Source organism: Hypanus sabinus, chromosome 4 (assembly GCF_030144855.1).
Source record: "Hypanus sabinus isolate sHypSab1 chromosome 4, sHypSab1.hap1, whole genome shotgun sequence".
Taxonomy (NCBI): Eukaryota; Metazoa; Chordata; class Chondrichthyes; order Myliobatiformes; family Dasyatidae; genus Hypanus; species Hypanus sabinus.
Window position 1 is genome coordinate 37,627,189 of NC_082709.1, and position 26,972 is coordinate 37,654,160.

Below are 26,972 nucleotides of genomic sequence, written 5' to 3' on the forward strand. Positions count from 1 at the left end.
GATTTCCAGAGTTGAGGCTTTGTAAGGGATCAATGCAAAGCTTTCAAAATGATTCAATTTACATAACTACATTCTAATTATGTCCATATAAAGATTGCATACTCTTTCAAGGAAATTGTTTGCTTTGGGGTTGCCAAGTCTATTGCTATAGAACATTAGGTCCAACTAAGAGCCTGAACATTTCTGTCCTGCTTCACATTGGTAAGATGGCAGTGTACTTGAATGCAACCATGGTCCAATTAAAGATGTAATTGTTCATCCTTTATGTCTTTTATACAATTGTAAGATACTGTTTGATTTTAAGGATATTACATACTACAGGACTATCACATTAGCGAGTTGCTCGATGGTGATGGAGTTGGACTTATTGCGTACCGTTGTTGTGTCTTTGCCTGGACTTGTTACATAGTATTGTTTTGCCAAGGTGGTTTGCAGTGCAAGTGATTGTCTTGGGTGTTTGTATCGTGATTGCAAGACCTTGTTAGACATTGGGTAATGTACAATAGTATACTGCATGTCCAGTTCACTGCTTCATTGTGAAGACCCACGACAAGGGAACTCCCTTGCCTCAGTTGTGGTGAAGACTTAACCCTCATGCTGTGGGATTCCCTCTTCAGCCATCCAGAGGGAGGAGATGCTGGAGGCAGTGTTGGAGGGAGCAGATATGTCTGTGGATTGGGGTGGGCCCCTTGTCGGTGCTGCTCTCCAGCGTTCACTTGAAGGAAGGGCAAGCTGGACCAGGACAACTTGCCATCTATCTACATGCCATGCCACTCAGGGACTTGGGCTATATTATTTTTTTCTTCATGACCTTTTTTTCTGCTATTGTAATCATATATGCTTTATGTGCCATGTGCAATGTACTGGATGCTGTTGGTAATACATTTTGCACCTTGGCCCTGCAGGAACGTTGGTTTGTTTAACTATATTCATGTATGGTTGAATAATAATTATACTTGAACTTGAGTAGCGGAATTTCACCATGTGTAGTCTCTAACATGGGACAGTATCACACGCCACTCTGACTTATGGAGCAGAATCTTGTTATCTTGGCAATATGTGTACATCACTTGTCATTAACATACACTCCAAACTTGCCACATCTGACACCTGAAAGGGCAAAGGTACCTGGCGCATAGGGTGCTACATCCGCAAATTCCTCCACAAGTTGCACACCATCATGACTGGGCAACATGTTACTTCCCTTTTTATCACTGTTTCTAAATATTGGCACTCCTTATCCCATGACAGAGTGTAAACGCTTTTGTAGCACGGATTGCAAAGAGGGGAGCCATAGTACAGTGGGCTGGGCAATAAATATTGGCTTTGCCAACAACGTCTACATCTCACGAATAAATAAAAAATCTCTTCAAGCTTGGAAATACAAAATTAATATCTAAATGCCATGGATGTCTTTTTAAAAATATTTGATTGTAAATACTCATTTTACTTACAAGGGTCCACCTGGTCCACCTGGTCCACCTGGAAGAGATGGGTATCCTGGCCCTCCCGGACCTCCTGGCCTTCCCGGACTTCCAGCAATGAATGGTGGAGGAGTAAGTTGACCATTTCCCTACCGCCCGGTTGAAGTTTTTATTGTGCTGCCTGAAATAAAGTTTATTGCTTACATGATCAGAGATAACAACTTTAAAGGCCATCTTATGTATGTCCTGATTATTGTTATGCAAATACTGAACACTCAATCCAAATCAACATCACATTCCAATGAAAAAAATGGAATGAAAGGCATATATAACGTGATATGCTGAGGTATAAGCTGCATTTGGTAGTTTAATTCAATAGGCTGCATTGAGCAGACCAGTAGACTGATAGTCAATAGACAATAGACAATAGACAATAGTTGCAGGAGTAGGCCATTCGGCCCTTCTAGCCAGCACCGCCATTCACTGTGATCATGGCTGATCATACACAATCAGTACCCCGTTCCTGCCCTCAGGACAGCTTCTGTCTCCTGACAGCTTCCAAGAGGGTGAACCTGTTAAGGTGATAAGCTGGCGGTTAACCATTCATAAATCTGTATGTCCTGGACTTCTGTCTGAATGATGGAAATTCAGGATGATCTGGTATTGAGATGTCAACATATCTGACCCCATGAGCACCTCAATCTCTCTGAGAACGAGCAGCAAATGCACTTCATTATATTTAAGGCTTATGCATCACATGTCAGGTGTAGCAGATCAACTGTTCACTCCTCCATATGCAGACAAAATGTCCAGTGCTGGTAAATTTTACTGTTCAGTCGCTCTCAAAAGTATGTTCATGGTGGGAGTAACACTTGTTATACACTATTGTTTAGACTCTTCAATAGATCTACTGGGTGGGCTGCGGAGCCTAAATGCAATGCCTGCTTTCCTCCTGCTACATACTCCCTTCCAATGATTTCCCAATTCCATCAGCACTCCCTCAACTTCTGTTTTTTTCTCATTTGCACCCTTTCTTTTCCCTCTTTCCCCTTCATCTTCTTCCTCCTGTTTGGCGATCTGTCCTCCCCATCCTCCTGTCTCCCTCTGTCCACACTTCTACCCTCTCTCACCTTTGTCCTTCTCTTACTTATTTATTGAGATTTAGCATGGAGTAGGCCCTTCTAGCCCTTCAAGCTGCGCCACCCAGAAATCTCCCAATTCAATCCTAGACCAATCACAGGACACAACTTACAATGACCGATTACCCTACCAACCAGTACGTCTTCGGACTGTGGGAGGAAACAGGAGGAAACTCACACAGTCATGGGGAGAACGTACAAACTCCTTACTGGCAGCAGTGGGAATTGAACCCGGGTTGCTGGTACTGTAAAACATAGTGCTAACCACTACAGTACCGTGCTACCTGTTCTATTCCCCTCCTCCTTACCCAACCCCTCCATGCCTGATTTTCCCCTTCACCTTACAGTCTCTCCGTTTCCCTTTCATGCCTACAGCAGGTGAATTGCTGGCACCTGCACAACAATTTTTCTTAAACTTTAAAAGGTAATGGCATTTCTTCATCAACTCAGTGACAATAACTGTACAATTTAGAATTATCTGTGCAGGGCGCTCCTGAAATTCTTTGCTACTAAATGAAGTAAAATGATCTTGTATATATTGTTGTGTTTATCCTGCACCAGAAGTTTAGGTGTTATAGCTCCATATTCTGACAGTATTTGTTAATCTGATCCTTTCAATTGACCTGTTTTGTTTTGATGCCATAATATTCAACACCAATGATATCTGTAAAATCGGAATAACCTCTGCTGGATGATACCTTGGTAATATATCTCAGCAATTTTTTGTTTGCCTGCTCAGTTCCTCTTATCTTTTGACAATTATGTTAGAAGGTATCAGTCAATAATATGATTATATTTTTATTATTTCAATGAGATATAAATAAGTTCTAATAAATTTCAGATTTTTCAAAGTTTTATGATGCCATAATTCTAAACACTTAGTAATGCTTTCCCATATGTATAATTGCATTGAGGCCAATCCACACCACAATTTTCATTGACAATCTAAAATGGTCAAAATGCTTTACATTGAAACTGATAGATAGCCATTGTCTTTTCTGAGGAAAATGTAGCTTGTAAGATTATTGTCATGGTGTTATTCCTCCAGGGAGTAAGACTTATGCCCATCACCCTTACTGGGCATAGGTCACTAATAGCAGCTTGCCAGAGTCCTCTGTCCTGGGCCAGTCTTTCAAGTCATCCCCGGGTGTTGCCCTTTTTTATCTTCTGGGCAAAAATCTGCTTCTAGGAATGAGATCTTCGGAGCTTCTGTTGGCATTTCTGCAGCTCTGGGGCGTTACAGGACGAGGATGCTAGCCCCATGCCCAACCCCCTTTCGCAGCTGGGCTTGGGAACATACTTGGCAGATTTTAAGACAATTTTGATTGAACAAAATAGTTATTTAAGTTAATTTGATTGTTTTAATGTTCTCAAGTTTCTAAGTTTTGGCCTATGAAGAGCATTCAGATGTATTCTTTATTGCAGGCTGTATATCAAGGTAAATATGGATATGGATGGGGTGGCAAGAAAAGTGGCTACGGACCAGTAGTAGAACCTAGAACAGTCCAAGTGAGTTGATTCTTTTCATTCTATTTCTGTTTAAATCACTGGATTCTGCGTGCATCAAAATAAGTCACAGATATTCTGCTTTAATTTCAGAATAACAACTTATAATTCTTTATAATTTAGGGTCCTCCAGGAATTAGAGGTCCAGTTGGCCCCCCTGGACCACCTGTAAGTAGCTGCTTATACTGTATTTAGCATTTGTATTTACTTTACTGTATTTTGATGCTTTTCACACTAAGGTGGACAATACTGTACTTCAAACCAAATGTATCACTGAAGAAAGCAAGTAATTCTAGAAACAGTTGTCAATCACTTAAAAGCCGGTTTCTTAACACTTCCACAACCTGGACTGTTCACTGTGTAGCAATCAGTCATGTGATATAAATTGATAGATTAAAGAGATTCAGTACCTGCCAATTTGCTAGCCTCCTATAATGCAATTTACGTTTGTAATAAAGGCCTTTTATGCATTTGAAAATAATGGTTTCAATAAGATAGGGTTACAGACTTCTAACTATATGGAAGGAAATACCATTCGTTCAGGGTTTTACTATTTGAGAATTAAAGGTGTTGGGCATGAATAGAAAGTATTTTGTCCCTATTACTAATAAGCCCAATGTAACTCTATGTATATGTATGTGTTTTGTATGTTTTTCTCTAAATGTAAAATATTTAAAGTGCATAAGGAATTTATCTGTGGCTCAGAATCCCACAGCATGAACCAAGATCCATGGCTAGTGATGTATTTTAGAATATCCCTACTGGTTGAATTGAGATAAAACAGAAATACAACAAAGTAGGAATTGATTTAGACCTTTGTACCCGGGAAAGCCAACCTTAATTTCATAATCCGATGGCAACTCAGCTACTTGCACAAGAACTTTTGAAATGTGGTGAAGCTTTTGTACTCTATTACTCTGTTGGACAATGCATTCCAGACTTGCAATACTCTTGGGTGAAAATTTATTACCTTAACTCTTTTAAATTCACCAATTACTAACAGGATCCAATGGCTTCAAATATTTGATTTGTATTAAGGAAAATACAGCTTTCCTATTCACTCTGTCTGGTCCTCAAAAATTTATACCCCTTGATTAGATATCCCCTCAGTCTCCATTGCTCAAAAGAAAACAATTCCAGCCTAACCAACCTTTCCATAAACTGACAATTCATTACCTGTGGCAAGATCTTCATAAAATTGTTTTTACCTTCTCCAATCCTATGATGTCCTTGCTGTGGCAATTCTAAATGCATGAAGTGCTCCAGTTGAGGTATAAGGTATAAAGTTCTTACAATGGCTGCCCTGTTGTATTCCAAGCCTCAGCCAATAATAGCAAGTATCCCACATTCCCTTTCAATGCCCTGATTTACATTTCTAATCTGTTGAAGAATCTGAGAGCATCCATTCCAAATGTAAAGCATGACAGGCAAATTACATATTGTAAACTTTTTTAAACTGTTATGAGAGAATGGAATAGATAGTACTTTCAGGATTCTCAAACACAACTGGCTCACCAAAACTGATTTTCTAATGGTACAATGATATTAGAACATAGAAGAATACAGCACAGCAACAGGCCATTTGGTCCACAATTTTGTGCCATCCAGGTAAAAAGAAAGTCAAGAGCACCCAAAAACTAATCCCTCTGACCTACACTATGTCCATATCCCTCCATTTCTCTTACACTCATGTGCCTATCCAAACATTTCTTGGAAGTCTCCAATGAATTTGCCTCTTAACACCATACAAGGCAGCACATTCCAGGCATCCACAATTCTCTGAGTAAAAAACTTACTCCTACATCCCATTTAAACCTACTCCCTCTCACCTTCAATGCATACCCTCTGGTATTAAGGATTTCAGCCCTGGGAACCAGATACTCTCCATCCACTCTATCTAGGCCTCTCATAATCTTGTAAGCCCTTATCAGATCTCCCCTCAGCCTCCAGCACTCCAGAGAAAACAACCCAAGTTTACTCAGTGTGTTTTGATAGTATGTGCCCTCTAAACCCTTCAGCATCCTGGTAAACCTCTTCTGCACTCTCTCTAAAGCCTCAGCATCCTTCCTATACTGAGGCAGCCAGAAATGTATGCAATACTCCAGATGTGGCCCAACCAGAGTTTTATAAAGTTTCAACATAACCTGCTGACTTTTGCACTCAGTGCCTTGACTAATAAAATCATACGTTCCATAAGACTTCTTGACCACCTTGTCAACCTGTGTAGCCACTTTCAAGGATCTATGAGCTTGGACCCCAAGATCTGTCTGCTCAGCAACACTGTTAATGATCTTGCCCTTAACAGTGTAGTATCTCCTTGCATTTGCTCTACCGAGGTGCAACATCTCACATTTATCTGGGTTAAATTCCATCTGTCATTTCTCTGCCCACATCTGCAACTGATCTTTATCATGCTGTATTCTTTGTCAGTCTTCTACAGTCCACCAATCTTGGTATCATCAGCAGATTTACTAACCCACCCATCTACATTTTCATCCAGGAGATTTATATGCAGAGGTCCCCACACAGATCCCTGCAGAACTGCATTAATTACAGACTTCCAGCCCATACAAGTCTTTTCAGCCACTACTCTCTATTTTCTATGCAGTTCTGAATCCATATAGCCATTTTGCCATGGATCCCATGCCTCAATCTTCTGAATTTGCCTCTCATGAGGATCATTGTCAAATACCTTACTAAAATTGATGTAGACTGCCCTATTCTCGTCAATCTCTCTCATCATATTGTCAATAAATTCAATCAAGTTGGTAAGGCATGGCCTGCCACTTACAAAGCCATGCTGGCCCTCCCTAATTATTCCATGGGTTTCCAAATGCTCATATATCCTACTCCTAAGAATTTGTTTCCAGTAATATCTTTACAATATTGTTCAAGTCCACATGAGAGAGCAGAAAGTTCTTCAATATAAGTCATCTTGAAGATAAAGCACTCTCTTAGATGTAAATTTTATGTTATGTTCAAGTCTGTAAATTTATGCTGTGAGGTCACAACCTCCCAATCAGAAACGAGAGTGACATCTCTCAGCAAACTATGTCTGGCATCTTGCCTGAGTACTTTTGTACTGGGATCTAACCTCCAGCTTGTCTCTCACTTCTATAGCCTATTTTTCAGGCATGAAATTCAGAGGTGAGTTGGTGAATGAGACAGAAGTCAGCAGTGGATCTCTAGAGTTTACTGACTAAGATAATTTTATCCTAACAAAAGCTGGAAATCTTATTCACTGTGGTAATAAGATAAACCTCCCATACAGGGAAAATGTGCTGACCCATAAATCATACTACATATTACCATGTATGATCACATTGTTGAATAACTATTATGTTTTAATTATCCACAGGTTGCAGTGTATATTTGCACTTTATGATAAATGTCTGCATTGCAATTTTTGGATGAAACAGCTTTTTCTGACATTGTAAATTTTGTGGTTTTTACTTTCAAGCTCATCAAAATACGTCCTATTTTATGACTGTTTGATTTTGAGGAATTCAAGATTCAATAAAAATTATAAGCTTTTAACTGAATTATAAAAAAACAATTATATTCTGAAACATGTTATGTATTGTTTATATCACATTATGTGCATTATGATTGCACTTAGGGTCCAGCTGGTTACCAAGGGGGAACTGGTGAGACTGGACCTCCTGGTTCTAGGGTGAGTATCATAAAGAAAATGGTATTCTGAAGAAGGAAAAGTCTATTACATTTCCTCTACAGTTGCTACCTAACTTGCTGAGTTCCTCAAACAATTTGCTTACTTGTTTCATTTCTTCTTGCTTTTTCTTCTCTGTCTTCCTGGCTTGTTTATGTACTCATGAAAATGATGACCCTTTAAAGTTTTTAGGTTAAATTTCTGATTTTCAAATGAAACCCACATCAGCAAGATTTTGACATTCCTGTCATCAGCTTTGATATATGATAGACCAATGTCTGTGTGTGAGCAAATATCTAACATAATGATTTACCTTTAATTGATTTACAAGAGCACAACAAAAGGGATACTGTTATACATGGGTTTAATATGAAGTTATTTTTTTGGATTTAAAAGGGTGAAGATTTATGGCAGACAAAATTGTACACTTTGATTAATGAAGAAGAAATTCTATACTTTATGTTACTTGACATAATGGACCTTTTTTGGAGTTTTTATGCTTATGGAATGGGCTGCAGAACAGCTGACATCGAGGAGATTGAATCCTGACCCAAAGTGTTCACACGTCCAAATGAAACTTAAGCCATATACTATTTGTATCAATATGCGTGTGAAACAGCGACATTTACTTGGAGTAGTAATAAAAGGAAAACTATATACATTTGTAGAGCACTAATGCACAAATATGCCTCAGTTAATTATTAAGTTATATTTCTGTTCTGGAAGAAAAGATAGTGGTAAATTTATGTGGAATATATCTGGAACATTTTTACAATTTATTATGTTGTATAAGACAAAATCTATCTCAGGTTCTAAAAAGAAATGGGAAGAAAGCAGCACCGGCTCTACCATTTCCCCATTTTCTTTGGCAACAGGGCAAGATCACAACTACCAAAGAAGGGAGAAAGGGATAATTCATAAGTTTATCAGATTATTAAGGGCAATTAGGGTAAATAATTGAGAAAGGACAGTTTAAATGAGTTTTTAGAAAAACACAGCTAATACAGTTTATTAAGGAAGGATTGCGTCAGACTGAAGAGACAAGTGAAACACTCTGCTTTCCTTGGCTGCCTAAGACAACCTTCGGCTCCGCCAGACTCCCGTGACTGAGGCGCCCTCCCATCCCAAACCCCTGTGGCTGTGTGGATGCTGTGTAACTCGCTACCCTATAGCAAATTAGTGCCAAAAAATACCAGATAGTACACCACATATAATTAAAAGATTATCTTTATGGTTCTTAATTTAACAAAACAGTTAGTAAAGAAAAGAACAAAAAAAAGTGCCCATTTTAATGAAACAGTCTAATGTACACAGTTGGTGGAGCTCACAGTGTTTCCATAGTCACTGATCCTCAATTGATATCACCCCTGGCTTTGTCGAATCACGGTCCCGCTCCAGGTCAAATCCTATGACAGCTTTTCTCCTGCATCTTCCCTCTTCATCTATTCTCAAATAAAAGCCTTAAGCCAAACCTTAGTGTCCCTCACCAGAGAAACCTCCCATTAAGTCAACCATCCTAATTGGATAGCACACATTTCTCCTCATCTCTTATCTTCAGCAATAACCCAAACAAGCTGAAAGTGGAGCAAGCTGAAAACAAGCTGCTCTTGTTTTCTTGTTGTCTTGAAACAAAATGCATCAGAACTGCCAAAATGAAATACATACAGCATTACAGTAAAAATATGAACCAGGGCATTACACAAGGAAGACCTAAGATGATGATGCATTTAATGTAGTCTGCACAAAGTTGACCAACTTGTACACAATAGACTGTTCAAGATGATAAAAAATTCATGTGCACCAAGAAAAGGCAGCAAGTAAAACTGAGCTGAAGTCAATATGGTTGTCTCTGCAGGAATCAACATAAACAGGCTGACTACTTTAGGAAGTGCCTTTAGGAAGTCCACAGGGGATGATGCTGAGTTTACAATTGCCTGTCAAATCAATCCTCCACTCCACTGTACTCTGAGTTATTTACTCATGGCCCCCTGGCAGCATCTGTGGAGGAAAATGAATAGCTGACAAATCAGGTTGAGTCATTTAGATAGAATTCTGTGTAGGTCAGAATTTCTTTTTCCCAGTTTTGACAAAGACTGCTGGATCCAAGGTGTTAATTATTTCATTTTCCACAGACCTGACATAGGGTCTTCAACCTAAATCATTAACCCTGTTTCTCTTTCCATAGATTTATGTGTTTTATCTGACATAGCGAAAGAAAAATTGGCTCAGTATAAATGATCAAAATAAAATGGACACTGAGGAAATACTATTCACTGGAAATTTTTGTGCAGTAGGTCTGAGGAAGACTTGATATTTGGTCCCTTGCTTCTTCTGCTAATAAGCTGGATTCTCAAACTTACAGTAATTGCTCTTCCTTCACCATTCCCCATTCCTGTTCCCCTTTCTCACCTTACCTCCTTACCTGTCTATCACCCTTCCCTCCCCCCAGTTCTCTTCCTCCTCCTTTCTTTTCTTCCATAGTCTTCTATCCTCTCCTATCAGTTATCATCTTCTCCAGCCCTTTATCCTTAAACCTCTTCTTCCCATCTCCTACTTTCTTGCTCTGACTTCTGTTTCTTTCCAGTCCTGTTGAAGGGTCTCGGCCCGAAACATCGGCTGTTTACTCTTTTACATTGATGCTGCCTGACCTGATAAGTTCCTGCAACATTTTGTGTGTGTTTCTTTGGATTTAAATGTAATTGTCATGAACATAATATTTGTCATGGATTCAAATATACTCATGTAGTTGATCATGAAAAAGTAAGTATTAGGCAATTTATTCAATTTCCATCTTTTTTATGTCCTTCAGTTATGGGCAGGATATTAAAAATATAACTGTTCCTCACTTCCTTTATTTGTAGGTAAACTAATTGATAATTTAATAGTTAAACATACTCTGAGGATCCTGAGATAATTTAGAATACACATTGGTTTGAGATTTTCCCTTTCAAGTCCCACTTATTCTAATTTTTTTTAAACCCTCCATGACTGACTTAGTTTTTAATTTGTTGTTCAATTTCTGAATTTCATCAAGACTTTCAGACATTGTGAGGACCTTTTCTGAATTATTTTCAATACTTTCAATTCGTTGTTTAAATTCAGATGTTGGCTATAATTAATTTTTATTATATGAGAAGGTATTTTTTCTCCTTAATAAACATTGAATAAATTAGTATATTTCAATATAACTATTGATTAACTTACATGAATATGGGGTAATGAGATTGTTATTATGAACAGATATAATGTAATTGGTAGTTTTTAAAATCTTTTTTGACCTTTTATATATACTTTCTTGTGCTCTGTATTCTTCTATGTAGAAACTAATAAAAATATTGGTAAAATATAACTGTAAATTAAATGAGTAATTTACACTGTTCTCACCTTCCAAGTTAATCTTGGAGACCTTCCAAGTTGACCATGGAAACTGTCATCTCCCTCTTTACTTGTACAGTACTGTAGTAATTTTATGTACTGCACTGTACTGTATCTGATATGGGTCTCTATTGTGAACTGAGAGTGGGAAGGGGACGGGGAGAGGGGATCCATGTTTGAGAAAAGGGGAAGGGAGCAGGAAGCACCAAAGAGACATTCTATAATGGTCAATAAACCAATTGTTTCAAATCAAATAACCTTTGTATATATTTTGTGATACTTTCTATCCTTAATAGTATAAATTTACTAGATTGTTTTTATTAGAATCAGATGATGTAGATGATGTGAAATTTGTTGTTTTGTTGAAGATATTAATTACCTTGTTTTTATTGTAGGGTCCGCCAGGTCCTCCAGGTCCATTTGGACCTCCTGGACCATCAGGCAAGGATGTAAGTATCTATACTGCTGCCATTTATCATTTTTGACCAGTAACAGCAATTTTCTTTTTCTGTAACGTGTTCAAAGTAACAAAACAGGGTGAAGTATTCAAATTAAAGTGTTTGCAACTCAATTAATCTATTTCAGTTAATTTTATGTTCATACTCTGATCAACATTTATCTAGTCTTGTATAAGAAAGAATAACTGATTGACTAAAGTATTCAGAAGAAAATGTAAAATTAAGTTTTATTTTATAGTGTAGTTTTCATGGTTTTGATTATTTTAAATTTTATCAATGCTAATTTATTTTATGTGTATAATGAAGCAAAATTTTGCCGTCAGCAAGAGTTAGGAAATTTTAAGGTAACTGGGAAAATACAAATATCTATATAATAATACTTAAGCTATAACACTAACAGTGTCTTGGAGAATTATTTGGTTTAGTATCACAGGTATAGTCAATATATCTGCATTGTTTATTTTCATTAAAGTGCACAGCAGTTACTTGTTCCAGTCAGTTTGGCAGCTGCTCCCAAACCTACTAATTCTACCACCAGCAAAAAGGCAAGGGACACAGGCAGTTAGGACACTATCACCTGCATATTCCCTTCCAACTGACATACCATCTGATTTATAAAAAAGTTACTGTCCTTTCCTAATCATTGGCAACTGCCTTTCTGATACCATAATAGGTGACCTTCACCAGAAGAACATCAATAGTTCAAGAAGGCAACTTCCCAGACCTAGGGCAATACATGCTGGCATTACCAATGAAGCCCAAGTGTCAATAACTAGATAGATAAGAAGGAGTGTTCAGGAATGTACCAAGCAACTGTTAGCAGACGGCACACAGTTTTCTTCAATCAGCCACAGGTCATTGATGAGACTCGGATTTATTATACCTGATGTTTGATGTGAATAGGTTAATGCTTATCTGCAGAAATATGCTTGTGTTTTCTTCTCTAGTGGTAGTAATACTCAGGTGTGGTGGAAGAATTTGACTCTTAGTCAGCCAGCTCCTTTCTCCTTCACATATCTAATGCTTTTTATTAAGTTGTCTTGTGACTACCAATCATATTAATTTAATAGCTTATGATTAGCTATGTTGAAGCAACCCCTTTCTAAACTGAAGTACATTTTAATTCTGCATTAACCCATCTTATTGAGTTACATTCCAAGGAATGCTCTAAACAAACCACTTTGAAAATATTTGTGTCACTCTTTTCCTCTGGCATATTAATTCCCTTTCTCCTGTCTAATCTTCACATTCCTGTTTCCCACTCCTTTGTTTTTTTATGCTTTCATCCAGGCTAGTTTTTCTTCTTCCCTTTGCTTAATTTACATACTTACTACAGAGGTCTTACTTTTGATCCAAGCTTTCTCTTACCTTTTAATCCACATGATGTAAGAAACTCAGACCCTACATTTATTCATCAAAATGGGGAAGTTATCAAGAGTTCATAGAATCTTTGCCCATAACTTGGCTGCACGCTAATTATACCTAACATCTTACTCATGGATATAATACATCCATTCTATTGGCCAAGTTACATGTAATGTCATTAACTCAGCTAGTAGAAATGACTGAAATTGAATGAAATTTTATCTTCGTCATGAGGACCTTCTTGATGTGCCTATACTTCATGGAAAATTTTAAATTGTTAAGGCACTAGAGTTAGATTGTGTTGCGTGGTGATAGGTGGCGGGAGAGTGCAAGAGTATAACTTATTGCATTTGATCCAAGTTCAGAGTAAAATTATTATCAAAGTACATATGTATCACCATATGCAATGTTAAGATTCATTTTCTCGTGGGATACTCAATAAATCCATAGTAGACTAATAACCATAATAGAATCAGTGAAAGATCACACACATTCTGGGTATTCAACCATATGTAAAAGACAACAAAGTCTGCAAATGCAAAAGGAAAGAAATAATAATGAAACACCCTGGTTTCCTTGGCTGCATAGGTCTAGGGGAGCCAAACTTGTGAGATTGAGACAACTCATCACACCCCAACCTCTGGTTTGTGTGGATGCTGTGTGATTCGTTACCCTGTTACAAATTATTGCCATGAAATAACAGACAATTGAAAGAATTATATTTATGAATCTTAACTAAAGGGATAATAAAGAATATCAAAAAGAAAAGGGCCCATTCTAATTAAACACTCAACTGTGAACAAGTTGGAGCTCATCCTGAACTTCTCTGTCACTCACCCACTGGGCCCTCGGTCAGTGTGAAAGCCCACACCACCTTCCGAATGTCACTCGCAATCCATCTTGAACAAACGGGTCTCCCACCGGATTGTTTGCTGCGAGTGGTTCTCCCCCGTGCCTTCTCTCTCCATCTCCCGTCGAACACAAGCCCAACACCAACCTTATCGTCCCTCACCAAGAAAACCTCCTGCTAATTGGATGGTACACATTCCACATCATCCCTTATCTTCAATAATAACCCAAACAGGCTGAGAGCAGAACAAACTTCTCTTACAGAACTGCTAAATGACATACCTACAGCATAATAGGAAAGATGTGAACCAGGATTTACAATAATATTAAATAAATAAGCAATAAATACAGAGAACATGAGATGAAGAGTCCTTGAAAGTGAGTCCATAGGTTGTGGGAGTATTTCAATGACTGGCAAGTGTAGTTGATCATGTACATTGTGAACAAGAGAAGGGTAGAGACTGGAGAAGGATTGAAGTTGCTGAATGAAGGACTGAGGAGAAAAATCACGCATTGGTATAATGGTGCAGTCAAAATATTCAGTCTACTGTGGGATTGTCCCAGTGGTGATAAGCAGCATCTTATTTGAAAAGGACAAGCAGCTGCATAGGCTCTCTATGGTTATCTCCTGTTGTCTTGGATTGTGCAAACCTTATCTTTCAAAGGACAGGAGTATGGCATTGAGAAGTGTGATAAATGTTTGGGTGATATGGCAGTTCTGTGAGATGTCGTTGAGGGGTTTTCCCTATTGTGACTGACAGTGCAATAGTTCATCAAAAGTTTGAGTATGAGTTCTTATTAATAGTGTTTGTGGCTGGGCAAGTGATAGGGGTTGTACTGAATTGAACAGTGGGAGGCTCAGATAGCACATTAAGCACTTGAAAATGCATTCATGATATTTAGTGGTGTAACACTGCTGTACTTTTTGCGGTGCTGCACTCAGATCCTGAAAGCATCATTCTTCACAGACATATGCCCCTATTATTTCTGGGGTCAACAAAGGTCTTCCTAGTTTACTGCCAATATATGGCACATCTGCTTTTTTCTATGACTCCCAGCCAGTGCCAAAAACCTTGAATCACATTCTCCTCCTTTCTGTTCCATTCCTTATCAGCTTCATTCAGAGAACACTAGATCTACAGGCACATTAAGCTTCCCTGGAGGTCCAAGCTATCTTGATCTGTGCCGATGACCCATGCTGGACCTCAGGGACTAGATGTTGAAATCACAATAATCAGCAGGCAGAATAAGTTTGATGTGCATTTTTGTGAACATAAACAGGCAAGTGTTACTCATACCTTGCAATACCAGTGATAGCTTTTGGAGGGTATTTGAAATCTCTATTAACTATTGACCCAATACGTCAGATTTTGGACAATCATCTTTTAGTTTTTGCTACAACATGTCCATTTGTCATAATTGTAGCTTCCCTTATGATTTGAAGAGCTACATGTATTGTCATTGATGTTTTTGAATCTGAATGATAGAGATTTTATACTATGCATTTAAATCTTTATTGATTCATTTGACTAATTTCACATTTCCATCATCCTGGTCCTACCCAATTTATTATTTCTCAGTATTCTGTCAATATTTAAAATACAGTAATGAGATTGAAATGTGTCTTTCCCTGTGCAATTCAATGGTTTCATGGCAAATTGGCTGCCTGTTTTATCTTGGGATTTCTGAATTTTGCCTTGACTATAAAATGCTTGTGTCAGCAGCATACAGTTCAAAACAGTTTCTAACGTTGCCATCCCAAATCTGCTATAACAACTGATATTGTGATTTTTAAAATTAGGGTTCCCCTGGAAGTTCAGGAAAAGATGGACACAGAGGATCGCAAGGTCTTCCAGTAAGTAAAAAATAAATATAAAATTAATGCATAATTGTCTCTGCAGGTGAACGTACAATTTGTATTGTTTGGTGATAAGCAGCACACTTACTGAAATACATACTGTTTAGACTGAAGAATAAATATGTTGTTTTTGATAAAGGAATTGTTGATATTCTTGGAGACTACATCAAATTGTTGAAAGGGTTCACCACCAGTTTCTAAGGGTTTGTCACAGCTTGCTAAATATATTTATTAAGAGACTTCTAAATTCTTTCAATTGCATCTTTAGCAATGAGGTACTCCTTGTGTTTCATGAAGATACAACAATTTCGCTAAGTTTTAATTCAATTCTGATGCATTTGTATGTAGTTTGAAAGATTGCAATCAATATTTTAGGATTTTTTTATTAGTAGTACCTTTTATTTATCCACACTATATTGACGATTTTAATATCATTTCTCAAACAATCCTTTAAACTTCTGATTTTCAGTAGATGCATCTCTAGCTTGTGTAATATTTCCTCATAGTTTGATCTATGGAGGCATGATTGTGGTAATCAAGTACTGCATTTTCCTGCAAGGCCACGTGTGAGTCCAGACTTCTCGCAACTCGACTGACTTAAGACTGAAAATCAAATTAAGCCAATGCTGCTGTGAAGACTTTTGACAAACGTGTGTGTAGTAGGAATCCTAACTACCTTTCAAAGAAATAATACTTTTGATAACAATGTCCACTTTTATTCTTACCATCTTAAAATGTTGGAGTCAAGTGTTTACCCAGACTGATTCATTGGTTGTGGTAAAAATGAACTTGCCACTCACATTGTATTGTTAATGGAAACTATTCAAAGACAGTGCCATTTCTCTTCTTAAAGGGTCCTCCTGGTAATCCTGGAAGATCTGGCATTCCCGGAATGAAAGGACATAGAGTAAGTATCTAGATGCAACATTTTAATATTTTAGTTGCATAATTATAATGGGATATTATCCATAACGACTCAGTTATTAACCATAGTTTATTTTTACTGCATGCATTGTAGGAATGTATGTGGATTGTCTAATTACATGTGTCTATTGACAGGGGTTCAATGGACTTGATGGTAGCAAAGGTGAACAAGGATCTCCAGGCCCACCGGTAATTATCCCAATTATTTTTGATTTAAAAAATCACCAATAAATTTTTAAAGAAAAGAGAACTAAATTATTACGTTTTCTGGATGTTATTGTTAGAATTACAGTGATTTTTCCATTTCATTCTCAAACAGGGAAATTCAGGCTCTCCTGGATCCAATGGCTTGCCCGGACCTGCGGTAAAACAAATTTTCAAAATGCCTTGGTATTAGTTGCCGTAGAGAATGTGAATACTGACACATCTTTTCCTTAATATCTTCCTATCTAAAGTCTCAGTCCAATTTCAGTTTTCATCTGCCATGACATAGTTGGCTGACTGTGGTCTGTAATCCTGGTTGGTTCAGAAAGCAGAAGCTGTATCCAAGGTGCAAGTATATATCATTCTGCATCCTTAGATCCATTTCTTCCCAAATGCTAATACTTTGTATTCTGTTCTTGTTTTACCTTGTTCCACTTCAATACACTGTTAAATGATTTGACCTCTATGAACAGCACGCAAAGGCAAACTTTTCACTGCATCTGTGTACATCTGACAATAGTAAACCAATTCCACTTCCAATATCATAACAAGATACATTGGCATAACTACCAATTTCCATGGATAAACCAGGTATCAATTTGAAAGCTGCCTGTACATATGTATGGATGGCAGATACTGTCCTTCTTAATCCTATTTATTGTTTATGGGACTGATGCACCATCAATAACTCTCGGAGACGGGAGGCGAATGATAGGCTTTTATTAGTTGCAAGAGACCACGATTAGCAGCAAGAGACCATCACACAACATCCTGGAGAATGAGGGAGGAGCCGTGCCTCCAATCACCTTTATACAGGGGTCTGTGAGAGGAGCCACAGGAGCAGTCAGCAGAGGGGTGTGTCCAGACAGGTATATGTAGTTCACCACAGGGACATAATGTAAAGTTAAGGCCAGAATATATTTTAAACCCAGTGCATCATGCTGCTGGTGGAGTCTTCCACTGCTTCAGGGAAGTAGAGGCTATGGCTTTTGGATGTCCTATTGAGGAAAATGACAAAATACAAAATCAAATCAAAACATTAGGTTGACTAAGTCAATTTTCTACTTGTAAAGTCAAAAAGCAAAGAGCATTTTGAAGAAGGATTAAAATACTTTTGTTGTAGCATACATTTTATATTATGCATGTTGATAGTACATTTCAGATGCTGATTGTTGATAATTACTATAATGGGCTGGGTTGATCAGACCTAAACAACTTAAGTGTCTGGGAGAATTGGTATTTAGTGTACATTGATTCTATTATGGTTATTATTCTATTATGGTTTTATTGAGTATGCCTGCAATTAAATGAATCCCAGGATTGTGTATGGTACTTTGATAATTAATTTACTTTGAAATTAATATGTAAGTGTAAGCCTGAATGCAAACAAAGCCAACTTGACAGACACTAAGAAAGGATCCAGCAACCTAGCTCTCAAAGTGACCAACATTTAGTCATTAATAGACAGTCTTATGAAAGAATCTAGCTGCTAACAACAAACAATAGACATTAACAAACCTACAGGGTATGCCTTGTACAGACACTCTACATGCTGCAAGTCACAAAGAGTTAAATTGACATTTTAAACTGTTCAGACATACATTAAATTTGGTATAACATTGAATACAACATGATTACTTAATTAGATGTTGGATAACATCCCCAATAATGAGGCCTAAATTACTCTTAGCTAATTCCAATTGTCACCAGACTCTTGAAAAGAAAGCCTTAATTCCAAGCTCGTGATAATACATTACCAGGTGAACAGAAGAAATACTCCAAGGATTCTCTCAAAGACTCCTCGTAAAAACACAACACCCACCAATTCATAAGGTTCTCTGAGCCATGATCCTTCTAAATGAAGAATGCAAATTTAGTATGGCATTAAGGTTCTTAAGTTCATTTGTTGGGAGCACCAAAGTCTAACATAAACAGTGAAAATATCTGAGCACCTCCCATGCAACCTATCCCATACTGACTTGTCAAGTACTTCTCTCTATAAGATCCAGGGTTCATACATAGGCCTCATCAGCTACTTCAGGATTACTGAAATGAGCTAGACTGGAAACAAGTTGTTCTCAATCTGAACAGAAGAGAAGGTGACCCTTATGACTTTGAGCACTTAATGAAGAAAAGGACTGCTCATACATATGCATGTCATTACCTGGAATACCTGTGACATTAATGCATTTTGGACTTGTAAAAGATCCAGAATTGGTTTGCCAATAATGTAGGGATCATTTAACAGAGATCATGTACATTGAAGAAGTCACTGCATTCCCCACTTCTCTAAATTGGATAAAGCTATTTTGAAACTCAACTGGTGATTTCAATGCTTGGTTATAGCCTATACGCTTAAGCTATTAGCCTCAATTTCTAGGAATTTCTGGAAGAGGAAAGCTTGAAGAAATCCACATTGAAAAGCACTGCGCCCATGTTTCACACTCATTAATTTAAATGGTTTAAAAAGCAACAAAGATAAAATTGTAGATATAATGTAGAAGCCATGTAGATAAAAATTCTCAAGCAGTTTTACATAATAGCATAAGAATTCACAGGAGGAAGAGATCAGTCAGCCTGTTGAACCACCAGACAAAAGGATCATGGCTGATCTGATTGCAGCTTCAACATTCTCACCTAGCAGTTTTATTCATTTATCAGTGGTCTATTTCTTTATAATATTTAGTGACACTACTTCTACCACTCTTTGAAGAAGAGATTTCTAAAAGAGCACAGTCCTCTGAGTGAATATTCTTTGCCTTATCTCTGGTTCAGCCATTTTAAACAGTGAATCCTATTTCTATATTCTCTCATGGGAGAAAGCACTTGCTCCATGTCCATTGTACTCAGGCCTTTCAAAATCCTGAGAAGCACCAATCTATGACACCTGCTCCTCGCAAAGTCATTGAGGCACGGAACCAATCCTTATGTTTACTTTGGAAACAGAAGGACAAACAATAGTTCTTTGACATGTAGGTTATCAAGCTGCTCTTTCCATTTCATACACATTAATTTGCAACCAACTGCGTTTATAAATCGATATAGCAGATAAGCATTTCTTTTTTTGATGCAATTAATGTAAAAAATTAATTTTATGTTGTGAAATAAGTGTTTCTCTTTATCATGCGCATTAGGGTCCTCCAGGTTTACGTGGTGAGAGAGGACGGGATGGGACCCCTGGAACACCAGTAAGTGTGTTATTATCATTTATTCATCTCTGTTATATCGCGAATGCTCAACATCTGTTATCAATACTTTTCTCCAGGTAACTTTGATTTATATCATAAAGAATCACATCTTCCATAGTAACAGTAAAAAGCTAAGTAATGATTATAGCAACCAGTAAATATTGCTCTAGGACCTGAAAGTTAATAACTGGAATTCAATTTTGAAATTGAGGATTTTATGGAAACATGTTTCAAGTTGTAATCTAAAATCATTAAATTCTGATTACTTCCCTTGATAAAATATTGAAATGATTTTATTCTTAAGATTATCCATGGAAGCGGTCTCTAAACATGGATCTACCTTTTTTTTTTAGGGTCAACGAGGATATAATGGCAGTCCTGGCAAAGATGGTCCCCCTGTAAGTGAAATGTGCAATTAGTGCAAAGCATTATTCATACTGCCCCTTCAGTTCTCCTTATATGGTTGTCTTTAAATTTGAACATAAAATTTCTGTTTATTTTTCCATTTAGGGCAGAAATGGCAATCCTGGGACTCCTGGTACTTCTGGTCCACCAGGATATAAAGTATGTGGGCTTCTTTCTGGGGTTCTGCGGCTCTGTTTTGAGGGTTGTTTGTTGCTTTTCAATGTTTTTTTTGTTTTTGCAAATTAGACATTTGGCTGTCTTTGTGATGTGGAGTTTTTGTGAATTCTACTATACTTCGTTGTTTTGAAGTTGCCTGCAAGAAAATGAACCTCAAGGTCATGTATGGCATACTTAGATAGTACATTTATTTGAACTTTTGACCAATAAGCATTTCATGGGCTTCATCCTCTTAAGCCCATCACCCGTACTGGGGTTCAAGCTGCTGACTGCAGCTTGCCAGAGTCCTCTGTTCTGGACCACGGTTTCAAGTTACCTGTAGGTGCAGCCCATCCTAGAAATTCCCTCTTTTCCCAGAGATGAGGTGTTCGGAGCTTCTCTTTCTGTAGTGCTGGGTTTCTAGGGGATGGGGTTGCTCGCCCCCAAGCCTAACACTCCCCCTTTTGCAGCTAGACTTGGGACCATCCATGGCAGGGTTATTTCATGGGCTTAGTTATTTTTTTCAGAATCTGGGCATTGCTGGCAAGTCCAGCTTGTATTGTCCCATGCCTAATGCAGATAATGGACTGCCTTCATACAATGCTTTCAACCATTGAATCCTCTAAATCTTCATTTCATTGTAACATTCAACATAGTTGAATGAACATATAGTTCCTAACTTGCTGTAGTAGTGAAGCCATTTCAATTTCACTCCCAGCCATTTCTTGCACCTTCAAGCCTAAATGCTTGAAACCATAGTGAGCAAAACAGATATTAATTGTTTCACCAACTATCAGTGACAAAAATCATTGCTTTTTCAATGCAAACACACACTACTGATGCTATTTTGAAAAGTGTTTGTTCTAAACACATTGTAGTGTCTATTAGCCACACAAGTGGACAGGACTGACAATGGTTAGAAACTGTTCAACAACTGTCTCCTGTCCCAATTAAGTGGCATCAAGTCCCAAATAAACAGAAGGAGTTCCAGCTCTTTTCCCAATTAGTTCTTGTTCTTAAGTGTTGTCCCAAATATGCATCTGCCCCAATTAACCGATGGCCCAATTAACTGGAGTCGACTGTACTTGCAATGTGTGATTGATGGTTCTGACAAAGAGAAAATAGGCAGCATTTGATGGACAGCAAATTGCTGCTAACAGTAATGGAACAAATATTATAATAATCATTCTTAGGATTGTTGATTGATGACTGAAAATTGATCTGTCTTTCACTTTTAATAGTGCCTATTTAGTGTATAATGTTCAGGAAAGAGAGGAGAAGGAGCCATGGTGAAATTCCACACAGATTTTGAGGTGTCTTCTCAAATTATGTGTTAAAATTCTGCTGTTAAGTTATGAATTTCAGTGTTTACAATGCAGGTTTTACAATGAAGTCAAAGTTTACATCTAATGGGGGGGGGGAATGAAAAAGTGAGATGAAAGCAATACTGTACAAAAGGAATGCCAACTTATTTGACCATGAAGCCTATAAATACAAGTTACTAAGCTGATCCAGAAGAGTAGATTAAGGGACATCCATGATGGTAATGATGATGCAAAATTGGCTTGGTGATGGTGAGAATTATTTCAGATGGAGAGCACTGACGATTATGATTTTATTGAGTGTTAATGATGTGATTAAAAAGTTTCTGGATGATTACAAAATTTGTGGAACAATGGTTACCAAGTAAGGTTACTGCAAAGTGTAAGTCAATTATCAAGGTGGTTGAAGGAATGGCTGATGCAGTTTAACTCAAACAAGTGCGACGTAATTGATCTTGGCAAGTCAAACCAGGGTAGGACATATACAGTGAATGGAACAGTGTTGTTGAACAGAAAGACCTAGGGCTTACAAGTATATACTTCTCTGAAAGTGGTAACACAGGTAGACAGGTGGATGAAGCAGGTGCATATCATGCTTAAATTCAAAGTTTGGATAATTCATTAGAATAATTAGGATGTCATATCACAGTTGTACAAGATGTTGCCAAGACTGTGCTTCTGGTCACCTCACTATAGGAAGGATGTGATGAAGCTATACAGCATGCCAAAAAAAATCACAAGGATTTTTCCAGGACTGGAGGACTTGAGTTAGAAGAATAAAGTGGAGGGGCTGGGACTGTTTTCCCCAGAGAAAAGGAAGCTGAGGGAATGACATTATAAAAGGGCATTAGGATGCTGAATGTGCACAGTCTTTGTCCCAGGGAAAAGGGATTACTTTTAGGGATATGAGCCAAACACAAGCAAATGAGACTTACTTTCAATGGGCATCTTTGTTGGTGTAGATGAGCTGAACCATGAATTTAAAGACAGCACAATTAGATTGAATGATTAAACTAACACATATAGGCACATCAAAGAAAATAGTTCCACATGTCATATGCCCATGGGCATTCAAGACCGTAAGAGGTGTATATGTCTCTTGCATCTCAAGGAGAAATTTTGGGGTATTTTATGTTCTTATCCAGAAAAGTTTGGACTCTGGACCTCAGCAACTCTGCTAGCTGGTTTCAAACTTTTAAGAACCAAATCAAAAGAATTTCCTGGTGTAATCTGAGATGGCTTCTTCACGTGAGAACCAGAGAGAAGATTCACAATGTTCTACTGCCACACCCCACATAATGTAGCTTGAAGAGGCAAAATTTCTGCTCTGTCAATATTTCACTGGGTCCTTAGAGGCTGATAAGGTGGGAGTTTCCATATTAGAGAAGGGAGAAGATCAATCTTTACGTCCTGTTTCTAACCAGATACTGGAGAGAATTCAATGGAATAAAGTATAATTAGTTACAAACATGATGGAAGACCTGCAGAATTAATGCCCTGGCAAAACCTATCATCAATAAGAATGGCAACATAAAATAAAGGGTTTTTTGGTAATGATTATGAAGTAAAATATCCTTCAACCTTTTCTCTTGTAATTTAGATTATGTATAAACCATCCAAAGGATTATGCATTCCCAAGAATGTAATTAGAGTTTAATACTTTAACTTGCAGGGTGAAACTGGTGAAAAAGGTTCTCCTGGTCCTGGTGGTCCTCCAGGACCTAGAGGTCTACCAGGGAATGTTGGTCCTGTTGGACACCGAGGAAATCCTGTAAGTAACCAACATTTGCTGCATATCAGTCTTTCATTAACCATTTAGTAAATGGTGGAAAACAACATCTGTCTGTTTACTTCTGATTCATATTGCAGGGGAATCCTGGAAAAAATGGATCACCTGGTACACCAGGGATTCCGGTCAGTTACATCAAAATCATTTTTCATTTTCATATGGTGAACATTTGTAACAAATACAGTGGAGTAATGCAATGATTATATAGGAGACAATCTAATAACTCTCATTAATTTGGCTTGTATCTATCATTTGAACATGATTTAATCACTTAATGTGAATTATCTGCTCTTTAACAGAAGCCAAAGGTATTTTCTTCTATATTTTAAAAGGACCAATTAAAATTTCAATTGTCTTAGTTATATGCCTTTGGCACTATCCAAGAGTATAGCCTTTAGTAGAAACACTGTTCACGCCATTTTTCTTCATGTTCTTAGGGCCCTCCTGGAACTCCTGGGCACATTGGTGGGCCTGGTGCCATTGGTCCTCCAGGGCCAGCAGGAACTAATGGATCTCCAGGTGTTAAAGGTCTACCAGTAAGTATGTGCCATAGAACCATACCATTAAGCAAGATGTCTGTGGACCCCAAGTTGGGAATCCCCGGATTCATTTAGATCAGACATTTCAAGCATGTATAAGGGTTATCAAATCTTAAAACACATTCAACTTCATACATTAAGACAAAATGGGAGAAGGAAGGAGAGGTAATTATATCTGAGGAAGAATGGACAATAATATGGAGGTATCAATGGAAGTGTACCAGTTCACAGAAATGGAGGGAGTTTGGATGGAAAAACTTGATAAGATATTTTATTACACCCTCTCAGAAATCCCATTATGATGGTAACCTCCCTGTTTGCTGGAGAAATTCTGGAAATCAAAATTATCATATTTTTGGGACAGCCTTGTTATCAAAAACTATTGGAGGGGGATACACAATGCCCTACAAGACATCTTTAAATGTGAAATACCCTTAGAGAGTAAGAACATATATTTTGGATATATACCTCAAGAATGGTTAAAAAGAGATAAATATTTAATGAATATACTGTTGGTGGCTGGTAAAAAAACTCTTACTAGGAAATGGTTATCACAGGAGAGCCCAACTTTAAATACTTGGATGGAAATTACAATGGACATTTACAAAATGGAGAAGATAACAGCATCTATTAATCATAAGCTGGAACAATTTGATTCATACTGGGAAAAATGGTTTAACTACATAATGCCTCATAGGCCTGATTTTATTCTCACAAATCAATTAATCTGTTGTAAAAAAAAGTTATTTGTACATAGTTCTTTCCTTTTGCTTGTTTTTTCTTTCCACTCTTTTCAATGTGTATACCTCAGATAAATTTCAAATCTTCAAATCTCCTTTCAGTTAGTTCTGACGAAGGGTCTTGGCCCGAAATGTCGACAGTGCTTCTCCTTATAGATGCTGCCTGGCCAGCTGTGTTCCACCAGCATTTTGTGTGTGACCTCAGATAAATACTTTGTGGAGATTTGTGATATATATGATATGTCTGACATACATCTTATGGAAATGTTTGTTTGATGATGAACTTCAATAAAAAAATAAATTACAAAAAAAAAAGAACAGAGTTGAAAAGTTTGAATGAGCAAGGTTTTTTTCTCTCTTTGGAGTGAAGAAAGATTAGAGTTGACTTAATAGACATGTAAAGATGATAAAAGATACAGATTGTGGATGGCCACAGACTTCCCCACACCCCGAGCATAAATGGCTAGTACAAGGGGCATAATTTTAAGCTGATTGAACGGAAGTATAGGGGGAATGTCAGTGCTAGTTTTATTTTCAACACAAAGTGTAATTGGTGCATGTAATGTCCTGCCAGGTAGACACAGGTACATTAGAGACATTTAAGTGACACTTAGATAGGCAAATGAATGAAAGAAAATGGAGGGCTATGTGGTAGGAAAGGTTTAGATTGATATTGAATATTGAAAGGCCTAGATAGAGTGAATATGGAGAGGATGTTTCCTATAGTGGATGAGTCTCGGACCAGAGAGCACAGCCTCAGAATAGAACAGGGGTTCCCAACCTTTCTTATGTTGTGGACCAATACCATTAAGCAAGGGCACCATGAACCCCAGGTTGGGAACCCCCAGGATAGAGGGATGTCAATTTAGAACAGAGATGAGAAGGAATTTCTTTAGCCAGGTGGTAGTGAATTTGAGAAATTCATTGCCACAGACTGCTGCAGAGGACAAATCATGGAGTATATTTAAAGCAGAGGTTGATAGGGTCTTAGTTAGTCAGGGTGTCAAAAGTTACAGGGAGAGGGCAGGAAATGGGGTTGAGAGGGATAATAAATCAGCCAAGACGAAATAGCAGAGCAGACTCTTCTCTCTCCTACACTGTCTCCGGTGTCTCCTCACAATGGGCAGCTGTAATATGCGACACCACAGCGCGAGGGCCTTGTCCACCTGGTTCAGATTCTGGTTCTGATAATAGACTACATCTTTTCCTTACCCTGTTTATTGACTGTCAAACTGTCATCTAGTCATAATACAAAAATAAAAACAACACTCTGAAAGCGGTTTATAGATTATTGTATGCCAGCTACTATTCTTACATTAAATATCTGTGCCTTTTACATGTATGTATCTGCTTTTTCTATTGCTATTACACAGTGCTACTGAGATACAACATTTGCAGAGGTTAGCTTTAAAAATATTCCTCTAGGACAGGGGTTCCCAGCCTTTTTTGTGCTATGGACTAGTAGCGTTACAGAAGGGGTCCATGGACCGCATGATGGGAACCCCTACAGGAAATACAAAGGATATACCAGTGAGACATAATATTTCACCTGGCAGTCTGTCAAATCAGAAAACAAAACTATTAATTTTTTAGTGTTACCATCACTTTCTAACAAGAGTAACACTTCACTTTTAAGGGCACACCTGGAAAGGATGGTTCACCTGGTCTACCTGGAGGAAAGGGAGAACCTGTAAGTCTAGTGCTATTTTATATTACATTGGAAAGTAAAGATAATGACCAAGTTATTGCATTTTTAGTATTATTTTGATATTAAGTTAGCATCTGAGTTTAATTTACTTGTCTGTACAGATCTTAATTGATTCATCCAATTGAATTGAATTTGAGGCCAACATCGTGATGAAAAACCAACGTGATTTGATTGTCATGAACATTTTCTAGAAACAACACAATATACCTATTACCAAGGATAAGACCACTTCAGATTTAAGTACATTCCAAAAAAACCTATTTCCTTTTTTTATTTGGTGAAGAGTGAAAAGCAAGTGTTACATGTCCTCGCTAATGTTATGTCACAGCAAGTTAAATTAGATGCATTACAAA

General features: G+C 37.7%; 1 protein-coding gene across 1 annotated transcript in view; it reads left to right on the top strand.

Moving 5' to 3' along the window:
• Positions 1–26,972, top strand: part of LOC132392659 (collagen alpha-1(III) chain-like) — a 116,766-nt gene that overhangs the window by 44,197 nt on the left and 45,597 nt on the right. The window contains exons 4-19 of the mRNA XM_059966834.1: positions 1,458–1,556; positions 3,989–4,072; positions 4,193–4,237; positions 7,689–7,742; positions 11,510–11,563; positions 15,588–15,641; positions 16,498–16,551; positions 16,704–16,757; positions 16,888–16,932; positions 19,907–19,960; positions 20,314–20,358; positions 20,471–20,524; positions 23,516–23,614; positions 23,713–23,757; positions 24,070–24,168; positions 26,548–26,601. Coding sequence (XP_059822817.1) covers positions 1,458–1,556; positions 3,989–4,072; positions 4,193–4,237; positions 7,689–7,742; positions 11,510–11,563; positions 15,588–15,641; positions 16,498–16,551; positions 16,704–16,757; positions 16,888–16,932; positions 19,907–19,960; positions 20,314–20,358; positions 20,471–20,524; positions 23,516–23,614; positions 23,713–23,757; positions 24,070–24,168; positions 26,548–26,601 — 993 coding nt within the window. The remainder of the gene's footprint in view (positions 1–1,457; positions 1,557–3,988; positions 4,073–4,192; positions 4,238–7,688; positions 7,743–11,509; positions 11,564–15,587; positions 15,642–16,497; positions 16,552–16,703; positions 16,758–16,887; positions 16,933–19,906; positions 19,961–20,313; positions 20,359–20,470; positions 20,525–23,515; positions 23,615–23,712; positions 23,758–24,069; positions 24,169–26,547; positions 26,602–26,972) is intronic.